The sequence below is a fragment of the Vigna unguiculata genome, chromosome 5 (assembly GCF_037176805.1).
Source record: "Vigna unguiculata cultivar grain cowpea cultivar isolate G323 ecotype 2 chromosome 5, ASM3717680v1, whole genome shotgun sequence".
Taxonomy (NCBI): domain Eukaryota; kingdom Viridiplantae; phylum Streptophyta; class Magnoliopsida; order Fabales; family Fabaceae; genus Vigna; species Vigna unguiculata.
Window position 1 is genome coordinate 15,621,918 of NC_140796.1, and position 19,643 is coordinate 15,641,560.

The 19,643-nt window shown below is 28.0% G+C and overlaps 1 protein-coding gene across 2 annotated transcripts; it reads right to left on the reverse strand.

Annotated features, from left to right (window-relative positions):
- Positions 1 to 4,036: 4,036 nt before the first annotated feature.
- On the reverse strand, positions 4,037 to 14,616 carry LOC114184241 (endoribonuclease Dicer homolog 2-like). Of its 2 annotated transcripts, XM_028071526.2 has the most exons (23): positions 14,515 to 14,616; positions 14,060 to 14,166; positions 13,749 to 13,926; positions 13,485 to 13,598; positions 12,360 to 12,494; positions 11,736 to 11,820; positions 11,585 to 11,649; positions 10,991 to 11,131; positions 10,709 to 10,837; positions 10,495 to 10,615; positions 10,287 to 10,386; positions 9,172 to 9,367; positions 8,929 to 9,089; positions 8,563 to 8,781; positions 8,202 to 8,416; positions 7,779 to 8,050; positions 7,277 to 7,683; positions 7,091 to 7,194; positions 6,462 to 6,655; positions 6,008 to 6,217; positions 5,522 to 5,929; positions 5,001 to 5,279; positions 4,037 to 4,754 (listed from the first exon to the last, which is right to left on the reverse strand). In XM_028071526.2, the coding sequence occupies exons 1-23, from the start codon at positions 14,575 to 14,577 to the stop codon at positions 4,404 to 4,406; spliced, it is 4,254 nt and encodes a 1,417-aa protein (XP_027927327.2). In that variant the 5' UTR covers positions 14,578 to 14,616; the 3' UTR covers positions 4,037 to 4,403. The 2 variants fall into 2 exon arrangements, with proteins under 2 accessions (XP_027927327.2, XP_085529259.1); XM_085673133.1 differs by having other exon boundaries at positions 10,287 to 10,615.
- Between the last annotated feature and the right edge of the window lie 5,027 nt (positions 14,617 to 19,643).

Here is a 19,643-nt window from a genome sequence, read left to right on the forward strand (position 1 = left end):
TAACATTACACACAGAAATAGGACCAGAGATTTAGAAGTATGGGTTGGGAATACTTACGTGAGTCAAGAACGGGGTCAAGCGGAACGTGAACTGAAGGTATGCTTTGGAACCCTGGTAGAAGCGGCAGCAACTCTAAGGGAAAAGGATCTGTTTTTACGAAAGTGAACAAAACATTTAGGGTTAGGGCACATTAGATCTGATTTCGTTTTGGGTCAACCCTCGGACCCATTAGATGGGGACAATCCTTTAAAATTAAGGCAACAGAAAAACTGGACCTTACAAATATTACAAAAAATTAATAGTAACATAGAAAATACATGACATATGATAAAATGTTACTAGTAAGATTTAGTAACATTTTTTTAGTATTACTATACATTATATATCCAGTAGGATAGAATTCAGCTCCATTATTTGATGCATTGGTTTCATCTGGTTAAATTGTGTAATGTATTAATTTTATTTCATTTGTTATGGGTGATGATTCATGTTGCTTATATGATTCGTTTCAGTCAAATACACCAGGCGGAGTTTCTTCTAAAAATTATAAAAGAAAATTTACAACATTGCTATGATTCGTTTTTTTTTTTAATATTTTATTGAAAAATATGTTTTAATTTACAATTAAACTTTATGTGTAAGATTTAATTATTATTATTATTATTATGATTATTATTTAATACTTGAATTGTTGTTACATATACAATAACCCCTCCTTCACCATTCTTCAATAAGTTATTCCGAACTTTTTGCTGCAAAATTGATTCGTATGAAAAAAATATACACGTAATTAAATTGGCAATAATTATAATATCTTTTATGCCAATACTTTTTATAAGAAAATCTACATATGTATTTCATGTGTAAAAAAGTTTCTATCAAACTCTACATATATTTCCTGCTAAATTCCATATAAAAAGTCAAATGAATTTCTTGCCAAAAAGATTTTTATGAAAAATTACGCATCAATTTCTTGCGAAAGAAAATTTATAAAAACAATAAATGAATATTTTTCTAGTAGTGTTTTAAATTAAAATACCAAATAAAATTTCATGAGAATCAAAATATTTATTAAATTTACAAATGAAATCTAATTAATAAAATTTAAAAATATTTTTAAGAAAATATAAAAGGAAAACAAATATTAAAATTAAAAAATATTTTAAATTTCTCTTTACTTCAATTTTTTAAATTCTAATAATTTTTTTATACACTCTAAACATTATAATACATCACTTGATGAAAGTTACACAAAGAATAAAGATTAATCTAATAATAATATAAATTTATCATAGATTTTTCATCTTTTGAGCTTCCATATATGTTGGATGACAATAAAAAAGATTTATACAAATTATGTTAAATTATTACATTATGGATAATTATAGTGAATAAAATTACATTATAGTAAATAAATTTTATTTATATAATTATAGTGATAAAATTACACTTATGATAATGAGTCAGAAATTAAAATTAATTATATAAAAAATATCAAAATAGTATTCTACATGATAAAAATAAATAACAAATAAAAATATTAAAAAAATGATCAAATGTGTATCTTAGAAACAATTTGATAGACCATTGAATAAAATCACACAAAGAAAAATAAATGTATAATTAATTATAAGATGAAAAATACCTTATAGATTTAAAAAAACTTTTTAAATATTAACTTAAAACTCTTAAGAGATAAATTGTTTAGTGAATCAGAAGAGTTATTCAAATGAAGAAAAAAATAATAATAAGAGAATAAAAAATATGTTTTTTTATATTACCTTGTAGATGAAAATTCAACACTTAAATAGAGAATTAAACATTATCATATAAACAAACACAATAAATATAAATATTAAAAAAGAGTATAAATATTCAAATGTGAGATATAAAAAATATTTAATTAACAGACAATATTTGAATATAATTGCACCAAGGTTGTAGTAAGAGGAAAAATATATTAGAGATATGAATGGATTTCATAACAATCCAAACAATTAGAAGAAATTAAAAAAACTGTGTAGTATATATATATATATATATATATATATATAAGGTTAGTTAATAAATTATTATAAATATTTTAATAATTTAAACAAAGACAAATATGATATGGATATGGGAATGGGATCGAGACAAATATATAAATACTTATTCTCATCCTCATACCCAATTAAAAGATTCTAGTATTATTTATACTCATATCCATGCTCAGTTAATGTAAGAATTTTCCATGAAAACAAAAACAATTTAAACAATATCTATGATGAATTTATTTGTTATCCCTACTTGTGAAAATTAGAGGGTAAGAAAAAATCCTACGAGGCATAGGGAGAAAAAGCACTAACTAAAAGAATCCTTTTAATATTTTTTCCAACTACATGCATTTTTGTTAGATTAAATATTCTAGTTTTATAGTTAAGTAATTTACAATATTAATCTACTTAGAAAAGCTTGATGGTTAAAAGTTGAATATTATCTACATTATCAAACGAATCAATATAAAAATTTTAAATATCTTCTTTCCTCTCAATCTTTTATACTATATATTGTAATTTTTAAACTAAAAAAAACTAGAACTCATCTTGCGAAAACATTTGATAAATCATCCCATAATCATTCACATTTTTACCGATGTTGCAAATCATCCCATATTATCAAACAATACAAATAGAAAATTGCGAAAATTTTAAAACTCAATTCAATATTCACTTCGTATGTTATTTCTTATTTTTCATATATGACCAATAATGGTTTATCATTGACAAATCAAATGTCACGAATAGGGAATGCTTGGGTCATTCCTTAAAATGAAAATATGAATCAAATATAGATCTTTATCTAAATAATAAAATTAGAGGGTGGAATGGGAATGATAATTATTTTTTAGTTCAAAGAGGATAAGTTGCAAATAGAATGCTAGAATAATTGAGGATTAATGCAAAGATGAAAGGTTATAATAGCTAAAGGAAACAATTATAGCTTACAAAACCATCATATAAACTATGGAGCAAAACAAGTTATAAACAAACATAGGTTATACTTGGGTCATTTAAATCAAACTTTCTTTTATGATTGCTTTCCTTGAATTCATTTTAGAATATACATTGCTTTCCTTGAATTCGTTGACAATGTATATGAATCGATCTTGAACGAAGAGTTGGTAAATATATTAACATGTTAATTTTCTGTAGATAAAAACTTCAAAATCTACTACATCCTTTTGGACTTTATCTCTTATAAAATGATGTTTTGTTTGAATATGTGTGGCACGTTAATACAATATGAAGTATTTTATTATATGTTACTATATTATAATCTATAATATAATAAAAAATTAAGTTATAAGTTTTCATAATTTAAACTATAATATGATTATAAATTTACGTTTTTCAAATTCACAAAAAAATTATTCCTTGTAAATTATTATTATCTATAACAATATATAAAGAGAATTCTCCTTTTTGTATCCATTTTTCAAAATTCCAATTTTATCCTTTACATATAATAATTTATTAAATTTTTAAAAATTGACCGTTACTTTTACCAACTTTTTATAAAATCAAATGTCTCTACTTCTTCTCTTCTTTTTTATTTATCAATAGTTATTCTTTTATTTGTTCTCATATATTTCACTTTATTTTTAATAAATATAATTTTAATATATATATTAACTTAATAACATTATAATATTATCACCTACTAATATAATATCATGCATGTTTAAAAAATATATACACACGTGCGATAGCGCCTGTATTACACTAGTTTTATATAATAAAAAAGCTAACAAACCAACCTACCTATGTTCCCAATGTTGCAATTGTCACAATATCAACATATGAAAACATATTCTCTAATATTCAAAAGCATATCCTAGAAAGATTTGTTGCTATTATTCTACAGCTCTTTTTCTTAAATAAGCACTATAAAATATATTTACATTAATATTCAATAAAGAGATGAGAGATTATAAAATATTTCCTATTTACAAAAAATAATTGAAAATCTCTCAAAGCAATTGAAAATCCTTAATGACTATGTATTAAATATATAGAATAATCTATTAAAAAATAATAAACTATATTTATACACATTAACAACGTCTCCTCGTAAAATACACATAATTACTAACAGTAACTTTTTAACACAAGTTACAGAACGACACATACACAGCTTGGACTAACGTGGATTTTAAACTGTGTATAGATGAATATTATAACCCTTGAAAAACTAATAAAATATCAACAAGAGCACTAATATTTCAACACCAGTTACCATCTTTTGACACAGTTTTTCTAAAAGGAAGAGTGAAAACAAAGGTGTCAAATGAGAGTAACAGGTGTCAAAATAATTCTTTCCCTGTCAACAAGTATTACAATCAAAACTAGTGCGGCGTATCCTATAATAACTTTTCTTGCCTCAAGGAATTCAAAATTTCCTTGTAAACTATCTTCTTGGCTGTGTCCTTGAGAGCATGACCGAGATACTCATACTGATGAATGATTTCATCAGCTTCTACCTCCATTCTATAAGTAGTCACGCCATCTTTTCTGTTCACAACCTCTTGTATAATATTATAATTTCTTTTTTGTATCAATTCATGCAACTCTCTGATGGGGTGGAGCTTCAATGTATCTGGTGTGACAAGAGGTTCCAAAAGTGGCCTTATGCTTTCCCATACAACCTCTTTATTGTATCCTGAATCAACTAGAATCGCTCCAGCCAAAGACTCTAAAATGTCTCCAAGCACCTATCAAACAATAACAAACTACATTATGTGTTTTGTAATGGTTAACACATTGAATGAGTCACGAATACAACTCTGCTGCAAAACTCAAAGTAAGATATACCAAATAAGGAAGGCAATAAAGCAAGATGGTGTTTGCAACATTGGAGAAGCATAAGATTTTGATCAAATTTACCAACAATGTTTAGTTCTTTAGTGTAGTAACCAATTCTCCTTCATGAGTCTATGAAGTAAATTTTAACAACTAACCTTAGGAAGTGATGTCTCTGACTCGTATCCAAAAGTTGAGGATGAAGACAACTTATCAAAACTGTTTAGTGATATAGCAATATGCTTATGCAGTTCTTGTGAGGCATGGAGTACATGTTTGTGCAAACCATGCTTAATGGCAGACCATGCATAACAATCGTTATTCACAGAAGCTGACCTCATGTCAGTTAACTGCCCAGGTGACATGCCAGGATATTTTTTGTACAAGTGCCAAGTAATCAGATAATCCAGTACTGAATCTCCAAGAAATTCTAGCCTCTGCAGAGCAAGGAGTACATCATTTTTTACATATAAAGATAATAATGGAACAAAGGAAGAAGAATATGAATTAAAAATGATTGATCATGAAGAATGTGTTTCATTACTATTTATCAGATCCTACCAAAAGATAGGCTAGTAAATATGGGGTTGGAGAAAGTTCATGCATACATACATAATGAATTTGTGCTAATGCAATGTCTTGTTTCCATATGATGAATAATAAGCATAAGTAAAAGTACCTGATAACATCTAGGAACTTCAGGCAGCATGTAAGAACCATGGGTCAGAGCTTCCACTAAAAGAGTACTGTCATGGAATGAGTAATTCAGTTGTGATTCTAAATGGCTGACATTAATCAGTTTCTCCGGTTGAATGTCAAAGTGCCTCTCATAGGGTACTTGATCAAAATTCACTTTAATACCAATCCAATCCATGAACAACAATGCAGCCTTTTCACCACCAGTGCTGAGGAAGGCACCAATTAGTGCCTCAACTACATCAGCAATAAGCTTTCGTTTTAATTTTCTTTTTCCAGAAATATAAATTTGTTTCCCTTTGATAATCAACTCTTCTATTTTAAAACTTCCAGATTTATCACCAGGAATGATCCAGGAATGAGGATCAAATGGTTCATTTCGTATGAAACCCTGCAAATAAAAACTAATTAAGAATTCTGAAATAAATGAAACAACAATATTAAAGAGAAATAAAGCGGGAGAGAATACCGGAAGGCCAGAACTGCACCCTAACTTGCAGAGTGCAGCGTTAGAAATCATCTTTTCCCTCTTCAAACTAAGGAGACCTTCATGGTCACTTTCATAGGTTTTAAAAAGCTGTTGACTGGCAGCATACTTTAAAAAAGAATCTCCAAGAGTTTCTAGAGACTCATAATGGAAAGACTCTTGGCATTTTTTAGAAGTTATTGCCTCTAACACCTACAATGCCAATTGCAGATATCTTTTGGTGTAAGTAACTTTCTAATATTTGACAACTGGATGAAATAAAAATAATAATAGTAATAATAAATGAATCCACACTATGAAAGAACACCAAGACAAATTAACCAATAGATGCTAATGTAGACCATTTCACACAACTGCTTATATATATGTAAAGTATAAAAAAAACTTGCAGTAAGCTAATTTGTTTTCTAGATTGTAACAGTGAGCATGTACACACCTTCATTATTTCAGTTTCATTCTGCGCGCAATGAAACAAATGCATCTTCTTTAAGTTGAAAGCTCCAACCAATGATTCAATCCGATGCATGATTGATGGAATAAATGAGAAGGAATAAATGATACTATCTTGTATTGGAGACATGATTATAGAACACAGTTCAGGAGGTAATTCAACAAAGGCCTTGCTTGCTTCTGAAATGAAAAACATGGATGTAAGGATTTAGATTCGGTTGCATATTGTTAGTGTTTAGACTAACACTAAACATTTCCGCAACTTTTCTGCACATGAATAAATATTCAGGCCTCATGACATGATAACTAAGTTATTGTTAATAGCAGGTACTGCCGAAGCGGATGCAAAGTTTATTCATATTAGGATTATAACATTGGGTTTCAGAAATCCAAAACAGAGATAACAACTAAGAGGCTTAAAGTATTGTGCCACACCCAAACAAGTAGAGGCTATTTTCATAGTTCCAATCCAAAGAAACTGTTCAGAAGAAATAGCATACAAACAAGCCTGGTTCCTTTCAATTAAAATCAGAGGGCATGTAATGCCAGGTATACATTCACATAAGAGAGATCAAGGAACAGAATAAAATTAACAAATTGAAAATCAGGTCAAACCTCCTTCTTTCCTCTGTTTGCGTCCATCACAATAATTTTTAGCCTGAAAATTGTGTCTTGCTTTAAGCAGCTGCTGATGTTCAAATTGCAATGATATACCGTGACTGAAAATTGGAAACAAAAATAATGATGAACTCTAGCAGGTAAAGTAACCTGAGAATAAACATAAATGAATAAATTACTTACTGTTGTTCATAATAATTTTTGTACGTAGTGACTCCACCAGTCCTTAGTTCCAAAGGTGAGTTTCCATCTAATTCCATTAGACCAGTGGTGATATAGAAATAATTCTTACCAATAGCATGGGACGTGCAAACCAACGCATTCTGTAGTTTACAAGTGCACACTAGACCACTTTTTGTCCTTATGTGGGGTTGATGACACTTGCACGTAAACTTAGATGCATTTACAGAATTGATAGCTAACCAATTAACAAGTGATTTCTCCCCTTTCCCAATAGCTGGAAGCAAAAGATAGTCAATACCAACATCATCTTGCAAATAGCTTTTGTCCAAACCAATTGGCAACTCGTTCATATCATGATGTATGAGAATTCTAAGCAACGTGACTTGGAAATTTTTACACAAAAGAACCTGGAAAACAAAATAAACAAACAATAAATTCAAACGTTTTGTTAACCCACATGCAAATAAGTTGGATATAATTAAAGGATAACTAGACAGCATACCTGATCTTGCGAAAGATTAATGGTTCCTTTGTATCTTAACTTTACGGACACACTACCTCTGTCAAAACCCATATCAAATTGGGAGCACACAATTTCTGGATCAAGCTTAATTCTCATAGCAAGAAAAATATCTTGCACAGAGATATCATAGCTAAAATTTTGACTGAGTTCCATCAAATAACAATGGTATGTTGTGTCACTATTAGTTGACACACAACTTACCAATCCAAATGGAATGTAAGTTGGTTGGATATCATCATAAGGTTCATTCCCTGAAAGAATTTGATTGATGAGGAAATCATTCAAAGATTTATGTGGAAGTCGATCAAAGAATTATATGGACAAACAGTTTATGTTCAAATACAATATTCAAAAAGAAAAACACTAATAGTACGAGAAATTAATAAAAGGCATGTAAGTTACCAAATTCTTCAACCTCTGCTGCTTGAATGATAATATCAGGAACAAGATTATCAGTCAGAGCTCCTATCTTGTGAAGTTGTTTGCAAGCTTCAAGGCATGCCATATTCTTTAAGTGTTTTTTGTCTCCAACTACACGAATAGGCTGTAGAGGACAGCTCTTTGGAAGATACAACGTTCCAGTTTCTTTGTCCCACCTTGGAGTCGGTTTAAAGTATCTGAGAGAGTAATCTAATGGTATAAATGAAAAAGAACAAGATAAAACAAAGACTTAAAAAAAAAATGAAGGAAGAAAGTATATCTTAGGTTCATTAAAATGAAGGAAGAAAAGCCAGATAATGGGGGAAGCAATGAACTAACTAACCCATCTGCAGGGAGGCGTGAGCAGTACAAGTATATCAAACTAATGCTAGAACTAAGATTTGCAATGGCTCCTGTGCTGGCAACATGATAAGCTTCCTTATCAAAGTCATCACCTTTAAAAGGGTCACATGGAAGGGAAGACTGTCGCAAGGACTCCTTCCTCATAATATCCGCACTAGCAAGGTATTTCTCAAGTCGAGTACGTGTAGCTGAATCCCCTCTGTAATTTAGAGTAAAATAAAGGATGGTTTTGGAAAAAGTTAACTGGTAAAGAATAATTTGTCACTATATTTTTGTCTATTGCAGCTTACCTAAACAAAGCATCAGAGTAATAAAGGAACTTAGGGAGTAATGAAAAATCAAATACCTCTCAACCATTAATATGTAGTCTGAATTTTTCATTCTAGCACGTCCTCGGGACTGTATGAAACTGCACACTGTAGGAGATGGATCAAATCTGATAACTAAATTGCAACTTTGAACATCTAAACCTTCTTCGAGAATTGATGTTGCAACAATGATGTTGACCTGCATATTAAATTTTATATTGATAAGACATGTCATTTGGTTATTACAATACAGTGGACTGTTAAACCCTAAAGTAACATACCAATCCCATTCGAAATTCTTCCACAATTTTATTCTGTTTATTCCTTGACTGATTTTTCAATCCAAAATTGTTTCCTGCTATGAATTTAGTCTTCCAGGTATTGTACTTTGGAAGCAAGGTATTGAATAAATCTTCAAGTACAATGGCGGTAATGATCCTTTCAACAAAAACTATGCATCTCATGTCTCTCAAACCCCTGCAATTGCAGCACAAGTAGAAGATCCATCAAATAGATTTAATATCATCATCATAATAACATTAGAATGATCACAACGTACAATCGAACAACAATAGCCTTATTCCACCAGGACTACATGCAATCAGTCGATCAAAACAGTATGTAGATCAACTAGTTAGAATAAATTTTCAACACTCATCCCAATCTGAAGCCAACAACGACAGGCTTATATTTTAGAAAATAGAGCCAGTGTATTTGAGGTTAAGAATCAAAGTGATCACAAACTCTACCTGATGTAACACAACGTTTTAGAACTTATCATTGTTCCAAAATCAGTAGTAAGTGATACAATTTCTTGATTCAATATCTTTTATATATACTTTTTACAGCTGAATGTGTACTTTAAAATTTTATTTTAAAATATGGATTCAAGTAGGTTTAGCAACCTAAGATCAACATCAGATTATTGAAATCCAATTTAATTTCATTCTCCTTTTTCTAAAATATTTACGTAGTTAAGATCAAAATCAAATTATTCAAAACTTACCTTTTCCTTAAATATATTCTATAATCAGGGTGGTTAAAAACATATCTCCCAACCTTTGACAAGTAGCATCAAATGATAAAATAAGTATTGTAAAACATTCATCATCAGTGATATCACAAAATTAGTAGGAAAAAAATGATAAGAAAAAACTTAGTTACAGTTGGTTTAGGTTGAGTTGCTCTATCTATAGGGTTGATGCATAAACCATATGTAAAGATTGAATTTATTTATAGAATACATTATATTTTCTTAGGCACCTTCTCATCTCATAAGAAACTTAACAGTCAAATAAGGAGAGTCTAGAGGCACATCCATAATAATGACAACACGTTACATGATTTCAGAACCACAATGGAAACATTCAGAAAGAAACATATCCATGATTATAACCTGTAATCAAGTATAGAGTCTATAAGACAGCAAACTTTGGAGGTCAACAGCCCCATCTCCAAATCGAATTTAATATTGTCACCAATAGACCACTTAGCATCTGAGTAAGAAAAGAACATTGTATGAAAATTAATTAATGCTAGAAATGCAAGCAAAATATTTATATCTAAGATTTCACCATTTCTCTCAGTGGCTGTAGAATCATTACCACATTGCAAGTAACTTTTTAGTGTGTCTATACACGCCAAAATAAAGTTTTTAACAACTTTATCTCCAGAGTGTCCCCATGAAAACGAGTCAAATTCACTAGAAGATAAACAATCAGCAGCCTACCACAAGTCAAGAAAAAACAACAGTTAGCATTTATGAAACCTTAAAGAGACATGAGAGACAGAAAGTTTCTGCAGGAAATAGGCATGAACCTTCAAAGCCAACCAAACACCAAGCTCGCCCAGACTAAATATCAAAGCATCAAACATCTTTGTTATTCTTTTTTGTGCAGACTCAGCAACTGATCCAGTGAAATCTGAACTTTCTAGAGTGAGTTCATGCTGAGAAACAGAATATCCATTGTTAATAACCTCAGACATAAAAAATAAATAACTTAGATAGCAGCAGTAGACATAAATGAAACTGTGACAGTAACTAAATACAGGATGATGAAAGTATATTTCAAAAACTGATATATCTTTAAATGTACATACCTGCTCTTTTAACATCTTGAGTTTAGACGCTATTTCTTCAAATAATACAAATTGAATTCCATTGTCATTGTAAAACTTCAATTTTGGTGTTGATGTTGGTATGAACTGAGTGATGACAGCTTCACTTGCACATGTATATACCTTCATTTGAAAATATTTGTCAAGCAAATAATACAAAGCAAGACCAAAGGGTTTGCACATCGACACAAAGAACTCCTAATCACATTAGAATAAATCATTTGTAATTGATTCAGAATAAATAAATAAAGAAAAGAAATCTGGCATAGCTATAGGTTTAACTACCTCTAAGAATGTTAACACACAACTGGATCCTAAAACTAAGAACCTAAATACTAAAAATAACAATAAAGTACCAAATAACATAACCCCATAAGGTAACAAAACTTTAATCCTTTTCATGCATCTTTCTTGCCATAAAAGTGTCACTTGGGGCCATACGAGTAGTCTCTATATTTCTTCAACATTTATCCAATTACACCAAGAAGATATAGGACAAGACCCATACAACATAATATCATGAGTAGAAAGAGCAAAACACGAAAAACCATACAGAAGAGGAAGAGAAAAAACTACCTTTGAATGCATTAGAGTCATTAGTTTCTGAATATTCTCTGACAAGGATGATTCAGATTTTCCAACTGGATTATAAAAAAGGGAATTAACATTAGAGAAAAAAAAAAACCTAGAAACTGAAGGAGCCATAAACTTTTCTTGACTTGTATACCTTTCGTCTTAATTGGAGATGCAGTCATACCAAAAATTCGAGGGAGGTCAGAGCTACCAGATTGTAATTGGTGATGATAAAACTCCTGCATGAAATCAAATCATAAAAAAGTAACAAACTAATTCCAAACCACAAACTAAAACCACAAGATGCAGATGCATACAAGATTGTAATTGACTAATTGTCTTCAAACAAAGTTAATTACAAATCTTACAGAACCAAAATAATTGAAAAAACATGATACTACTGAACCAAAGTCACCGATTCTAATTATAATCTCGTGTTGCATACTTTGGGGTCCAGATCAATTACACAGTATAAAATATAAGGCAATTTATACTCATGGATAGAAGAAGGAAAATATTTTAATGTCACATATCAGCCGCACCTCACCCGATATTTTTATGGGTTCAATTTTCCCCTTTGTCCCCAGTCCACAGATCCTTTACACTCATTGTATCACCCAATAAAAAAAAAATTAAGTTGCATATAATGGTTGGAGGTATAATACAACATATTAATGAAGAAGTCATTACTCAAATATATTATTATACTAAAAATTAGTAAGAAGTTCAAAGACACAGCCCAGTTGAGAGAAAAGGATGGAGAAAATATCAAACTTACAGTCATGATGCAGGCATAAGGGTGTTTACCCCTAGCATGATGGCATTCATCCATTATCAAAACCTTAATCATATTCAGTTTGAGGAAGCTGTGCCTCAAACAATTGAGCAATATTACAGGAGTCATGATAAGCACCTACACAATGAAAAGCATTACATGATATCCATTTAGAAAAAAAAAAAAAAAATCAGAACCATCATAATGATAATAAAGTAACAAATGAAAAATGTGTGTCACATTCAAGCAATTGAACAATAGAAAAAAGAAAACAGTTGCCTTAGTTTCCATTAAATTTAATTGTAAAGATTTCGTTTTAGTATACTATGAGACTTAACCCGGTACAAAGGTCACAGACAACATGCAAGCGATGGATTCCAAAGGAACTATAGAAAGAGTTTGCGTAAGATTTTATCGATAAAGTAGATGAAGAAAATGGAGTATCTCAGTGTTCTCCTCAGAACGTATTCAAAAGCTAAAAACACCACATGCCCAAGGGTGTTGATAATCATATAACTTTTATCGAAAATTTGCTTCAATTTCAATTGATAAAAAAGTTTGAACAAGTAAACCAAAGGTTTAGTAAAAGAATATTAATTGTATGAGTTTATGTAATCTTCAATTCAGAAAAATGAAACAAGCAATTAAATACTTAAATAGGCATGCATTGAATGTATTAGTGACAATTACTGAACAACCAAATAAGGTAAGTTCAAGCGTGTTCCCTTCAAATCCTTTCCGTTTAACAATTCAAGCTTCTATGAACTTTAAATTTTTCACTGGAAATGATGAAAGAAAAAGTACAAAACAAATAAATAGCAAATCCTTGAGTTGTGTGATTTATATCAATGATAAGATATCAGACAAATTCATCCATGTATCGTAAGTTTCAAAGTCATTTAAAATCCATCTTATAATATTATCGGTAGGTAGTTTAATTGTATCGAATCATAAGATTCAAATCTAACAACTACGGAAATAAATATTCAGCCACCTTTTCAAATGGGGGGAAATAGGAATATATCACACATTGCACAAACAGATGGGTTAAGATTAAGCAAAGCAGACCAGTAAAAATAACAAGGAATCTTTCAAATCTGATAGAATGCAAAAAAAGAAAAAACAGACCTCGTGTTTATCCATTTCTTGTTCCCATGTCGCTGCATCCCAGAAGTCAACACCCATATCTCCCCAATACACACCCACTTTCAAATCGGTATGCATTTTCACAACTTCGGCTTGCTAAATTACGAGTGAACAGCAACAAGTTAGAAGATAATGAAAAAAATAAAACGCAGTGAAAGTACTGATCCATTACATAACTTATCAAACAGCACAATAATAATGAATCTGGACTTTGCAAAAGGCATCATAAGATAGAGAGTGTCATACTTGAGAGACCAACACAACTTGGGGAACCAAGAACACTGCAATGAAAGGAGAAGGCTTTCGAAGGTGATGCGCATAGCTGCGAAGAAGCATGATGGCTATCAAAGTTTTGCCCGAACCAGTCTCCAAGTACACAATGGTATTCTCATGGATAGCTTTGTCCAATGCTTCAAGCTGATAACTACAGGAAATAAAAAAGAATAAAAAATAAAAAATCAGTGAGAAAGAGATAGTAATCATAAGAACACATTCAACAATGCATGCACTCATAAACCCCAGAAGTTTAACCATAAAGATGTGCACATTAAACTCACCTTCTGGCAAATGGAAGAACATCACGTGTAATCTTCTGCTGCTTGGTATGAGGGTGTATACCCATTGAGAGTGCACCTTCTATAACTATTTTACCTTTTTGTTCAGCCTGCATCCAAAATCCAACGAAAGAAAAATACCCCATTACAAAAATGATCCCTCTCCTTATCATGGAAGACGAAAACAGTAAAACAAACTCAAACCCAGAACTCGCAGACGCAAATCGAATAAAGGGTAGTGCAAAGGTTCAAGCTTTACCATCTGATAAATGAGAATGAGTAATGTGGAGTGTGTTGTATTTAACAGATTTCCGAAACAAATAATATAGTAAACACATGAAGCGAGTCAAGGGATCGACAGTTTGTTACCAAAAATAATCGTGAAAAGACACAGTCACTGTAGTAATTAGCACGAGAGAGAAAGAGGGAGAGAAGTAACAGGTAATTTGAATGAATACCGATTCTGTTTCGTCACTTTTTCGTTTCTCTCCGCCATGCACTGAGAGAGGGAGCGTCGCCATGACTGCATAGGAAACGGTGAAGCGTAAGAAAATTTTGGTTTGGAGGAAGAAAGAAGAGTGTGCAGAGAAGGGACAAGACTTCGAAATTTATACAGAAAAAATTTGAATAAATTTTTAACCACATACGTTAGTTTTCATTTCAGTCTCTTTATTTTTATTTTTTTACTTTTATTTTTAAAAAGAAGAATTATATTTACACGTCCAAAAAGTTTTTATATTTATTTAATATTTCTTTTTTCACAATTTTAAAAGTTCTGTTTTTTTCTTTTAACTATTTTATTTGTGGGTTTTTAAATGGTTATATTTGATGTTTAACAATTTTTTCCTTTTTGAAATTGTAATAATACATTAATTTAGATACTAAAATTACAATACTTTAATTTATAATCCTTCAAAATAGAAAATAATTTATATTTTGATAAATAATAATTAATCTTTTTATCCCGGCATTCCATAAATAGACCATGTTCATTTAATAAATGTAGGAAAATATTTAAAATTGATTTTAATAATTAAATTAATTCTCCTTCAAAAAATAATTACTGTTTTGTTATCTTTTTATTCTTCTAAATTAGATTTAAAGTCACTTCTTCATAAAATGGTCATATTTTTTTCTGATTTATGTGAGATTTTAATCATGTTTTTTAACATCAGATATTAAACATCTCAAGCGTGATAAACAAAATAGATAGAGATGATGACACAATATAAATGTAACAAAACCTATTTACTATCATAAGTCATGATGTTATATTAAAAAAATAATAATTTTAATTCAACGTAATAAGATCAATAAATTAAAACATTTAATTTGTAACTTTCAAAATAAAACATAACTTATATATATTTATATAATCATTAATTACTTTTATAACATTTAATGAATAAATCATATTAATTAAATAATTATAAAAAAATATTTAAAGTGTCATTAATTATTAATTTAATTAGGGAAATGTTAATCGGGTTCTGTTTAAAGTATAACTAATGATAATTGATTTTAATATATTTATGAAAATAATAAACTTCACTAATTAAAATAATATAAATTTATATAACATAATTTTTAAAGAAAATATTTAAATAAACATTACAATTTCTATCGTCTTTATTAATAAGCAAACAAAAATATTTCTCTAAAGCTCGAAGACTCTCTCTCCATAAAAGCTTGAAATATAAATGCTTGAAAGGTAAATACTTGAAACATTTAAAAAAGTACCATCTTTAATTAAAAAAAAACAAAATTCTTTGAAATTTTTAGCCTTTTTCAAATTTCTTCTATGATAGAAAGATTGCAACTTTTATGAAAAGAAGTTATCCTTTCTTCATATTGCTTTTTGTCACTTCTTCAAATAAATTTTTCTTTATTTTGAATATGTGTGAATGATAAATATCATGATAATAAAAATTCTAATTTTTTTCTACTTTTCATATTTTTTTTCTTCTGCCCAGCTGAATTGAGAAAAACAAATAACATAATCAATTTTAGGCTTGGACTTTTAGATGATTAACGTGTTATTACTTGATAATCAATATACTCCCTTACTTTTTATTTTTATTTTTAAGAAACGGTACAACATATTGAAATTATTTTATTATTTAAGTATTTTTTTTAACTTTTTGTTGTGCACATCAAATAAATTATTTGTATAACACTCATTTTTCTCTTCTAAATAAAATAAAATTGTATTAATGATTATTATTAGAAAATTTTCTGATAAATCTCAATTTGGTAAAAATTTTCTAAGCTAATTGTCTATCTTTGGATAGTGTTTTGTGTACTACTAAAAAAACTCATATTTCTTGCCAATTTTGTTTTAAAATTGTTTTTGTAGGGAATACTTATAAATTTTGTTATGAAAAAAAAATTTACAGGAAATTGCTGCAAAATATTTTTTATAAAACACTTTTCGCAACAAATTTTGTAAGAAATACTTGCAAATTTTATAATTTTGTAGGAAATAATTATCCATGAAAGAATTACCTGTCAATTAAAATTCTTAGAAAAAATAGTAGGAAAAAACCTTTTCTTGCAAATTTTCTTAACAAATTTGCAAGAAAATTCCCATGTAATATGAGAATTTGTAGTAGTCATTTAGAATTTGTCAATTTCTAAAACTTTAATATATTTTTGTCTCCAAACTTAAAAAATTATTTGATATAGTCATTTTAGTCCAATTATGTTAAAATTTTTGACATGTCAAATGTGTTTTATTTTAGCATTTGAGTTGTTTACCTTGATTCATACGTAAAAAAAAATTAACGTAATGGGATTAAAATAACTATATCCATTCATTTTTAAGGTTTAAAAAGTATAAAATGTATCAAAATTTCGGATAGAAACGAATTCCAATTTCATGTTAAAGTGTAGTACTAAAAATATATTTAACCAAAATTAAATTATTATGATTAGTTTAATATTTTTTTGAGAATGAGATGAAAAAATGAAAGTTGTCCCCCATTTATTTATTGTCTTCCGTGGTATGATATTATATTAAAAACTAAATTTTAAGTATAAAACTTATAAAATTATCTTAAGTTTTTTAGTCCATTAATTCAAAAGTATAAGATTACAAAATTTTAATTTATATATTTCAAAATAGAAATTAATTTATATTTTTATAAAATTTTATAACCATTAACGTTTTAATCCTAACATTGAATGAATAAACCATATTCATTAAATATATATTATATATATATATATAGAGAGAGAGATGAAATTTAAAGATATATTAATTATTAATTTAATTCTCTTTCAAAATTAATTATTATCTTGTTTTTTTTTGCAAAATATAATTACACTTAAAGTTAATGTGTTTTTTTAATTTTATTATATTAGTACAAATCGGGATTTCAAGCGTACTCTTTTATACTGAGAATTGAACATTTTGAATGTAAACATATCATGAAAAGGTTATGAACTTAAATAAGTTTAAGTTCTATAATTTATATTCTAGAACATTTTTGCATTTATATTCTATAATTTAATTATAAATTTAAATAAGTTTAGAAACTTAATTTTATATTTAAGGTTATGAACTTATATATATATATATATATATATATATATATATATATATATATATATATATATATATATATATATATATATATATATTCTTATACCACAAATGAGTCTAAATGAGTCTTTCAGAGGAGAGATTTATCAGAGATACAATACTAATACTAATGAAATTCAAGCCAATATATCCAAATTTATGACTCGTTAAAACTATGTTTTTATAAAAATTTAAATAATATTGTTTATAAGTTATTTTTATTATTTTAAAATTTTGTTTAACATATATATTTTTTAATGTATATTTATATTTAATATATTTCTAATATATAATTCTTACATTATATGATATATATTTATACTATAAATCATCATAAAATTAAATTTAAATATATATAAAAAATCCATAAATTCCAACCTACCAGAAGTGAAAGACGTGATTGTTAGAATTTAAGTATGAGTTTTAGTCTCACATTGTGTAAAAATGATAGAGTTGAGCAATATATAAAGTAGAAAATCCATAAATTTATTGTTTTAAGGCTTTAAGTTGAAGGTCATGTTGTGATTTGACTCACTTATTATATATATATAGATACTTTATTTTTTTAATTTATTATATATATATATATCACTTTCTATACTATATCAAATATTTAAAAGATTAATATTAAAAATGTTAAAAGTTATCTATATTTTTAGAATTAATAATAAGTAGCCAAAATTTTGATAGTTAATATTAAAGACAAATTTAGACTTTAATTCATAAATTAATTATAAATTTCTATTAATGATAAAAATTATGTTAACTATATATATTTTTAATTTAGTCAATATAATGACTAATTATTTTTTTTATATAAATTGAGTTGTTATTTAATAATTTTCCCATACTGATCTACTAAAAAAATATTATACATGTAATTAGATGTCAACATTGATAAAATAAATATTATTACTTTTTAAGAAATACAATAATAATATGTAAAGCATAATTCAATAAATCCTCTATCTATATTTATATTTTTAGTACACCCAAGAACTTGTTGAAAATGAAAAGAAAGGTAAGATGATGATAGAAGGGATACCAAAACTTGAATAATATATATATATATATATATATATATATATATATATATATATATATATATATATATATATATACCAAACTTGTTTCTAAAATAGGATACAGTATATGATAGATACGTGATAATAAATATATCATTGTTAGTAGCTAATGTTAGTGGACAATTTAGAAACCAATTATTTAGTAGTCAAAACATTGGTAGATTATGTTAGTAACTAATTTAAAAATCAAATCATAATAAAAACTATTTTAATTATCAATTTAGAGATCAATTATAATCGTTTGGAACTATTTTAGTTGTCAATAATTTTTAGTTTTTAAATTGGTCACTATATGGTAACTAAATATTTGTTGTCACTAAAATTTGTCATTATTCAAAATTTTTCTTGTAGTGTACTATGACTTTATAAATTATATACTTTATTAATAAGTATCGATAAAGTATCCTAAATTATCGGACACGGATACATATAGGACACAGATATGTAACCCAAGTGGAAGTATCGGTGCATCATAGCAAGGGCATTTTAAACAATGCAATAAAACAATTTTTGGAGCATTATAACAATGTAGTAAATCAAAACTTGGACAAGTGCAATAAACATCATCAAGAATACTCCATAAAACGAAGTCTTGGAGCATCAAAACAAGTGTAATAAACAAGTCCTGGACATCATATCAAGTGCAATAAACAACGTAAAAGAGTCCATAAAAGTAGTCCTAAAACATGAAAACAACCCAATAAACAAAGTTCAAATAAAAAACAATCCAAGAAACATCTTCATGGTGGTAGTCTATTGCTCTTCATTTTCCTTGCTTATAACATTGGAAGCAACAGTGGATGACCCTTCATTTACCACCACATTTTGGTAACTAATATTTTCTACATCTTCTGCATGTATTAAAAAAAACAATAAATAATTAGTATGAATTTACTTAATTTACAATAAAAAATAGAAA

What these genes read in the sequence shown, in the direction of transcription:
- LOC114184241 (XM_085673133.1), bottom strand. Translation starts at nt 14,577, where the DNA reads ATGGCGACGCTCCCTCTCTCAGTGCATGGCGGAGAGAAACGAAAAAGT. An exon ending in TCACGCCTCCCTGCAGATGG is followed by an intron (nt 8,417 to 8,562) that starts GTTAGTTAGTTC and finishes TTACTCTCTCAG; the next exon opens with ATACTTTAAACCGACTCCAA. An exon ending in AAGTTCCTAGATGTTATCAG is followed by an intron (nt 5,280 to 5,521) that starts GTACTTTTACTT and finishes CTTGCTCTGCAG; the next exon opens with AGGCTAGAATTTCTTGGAGA.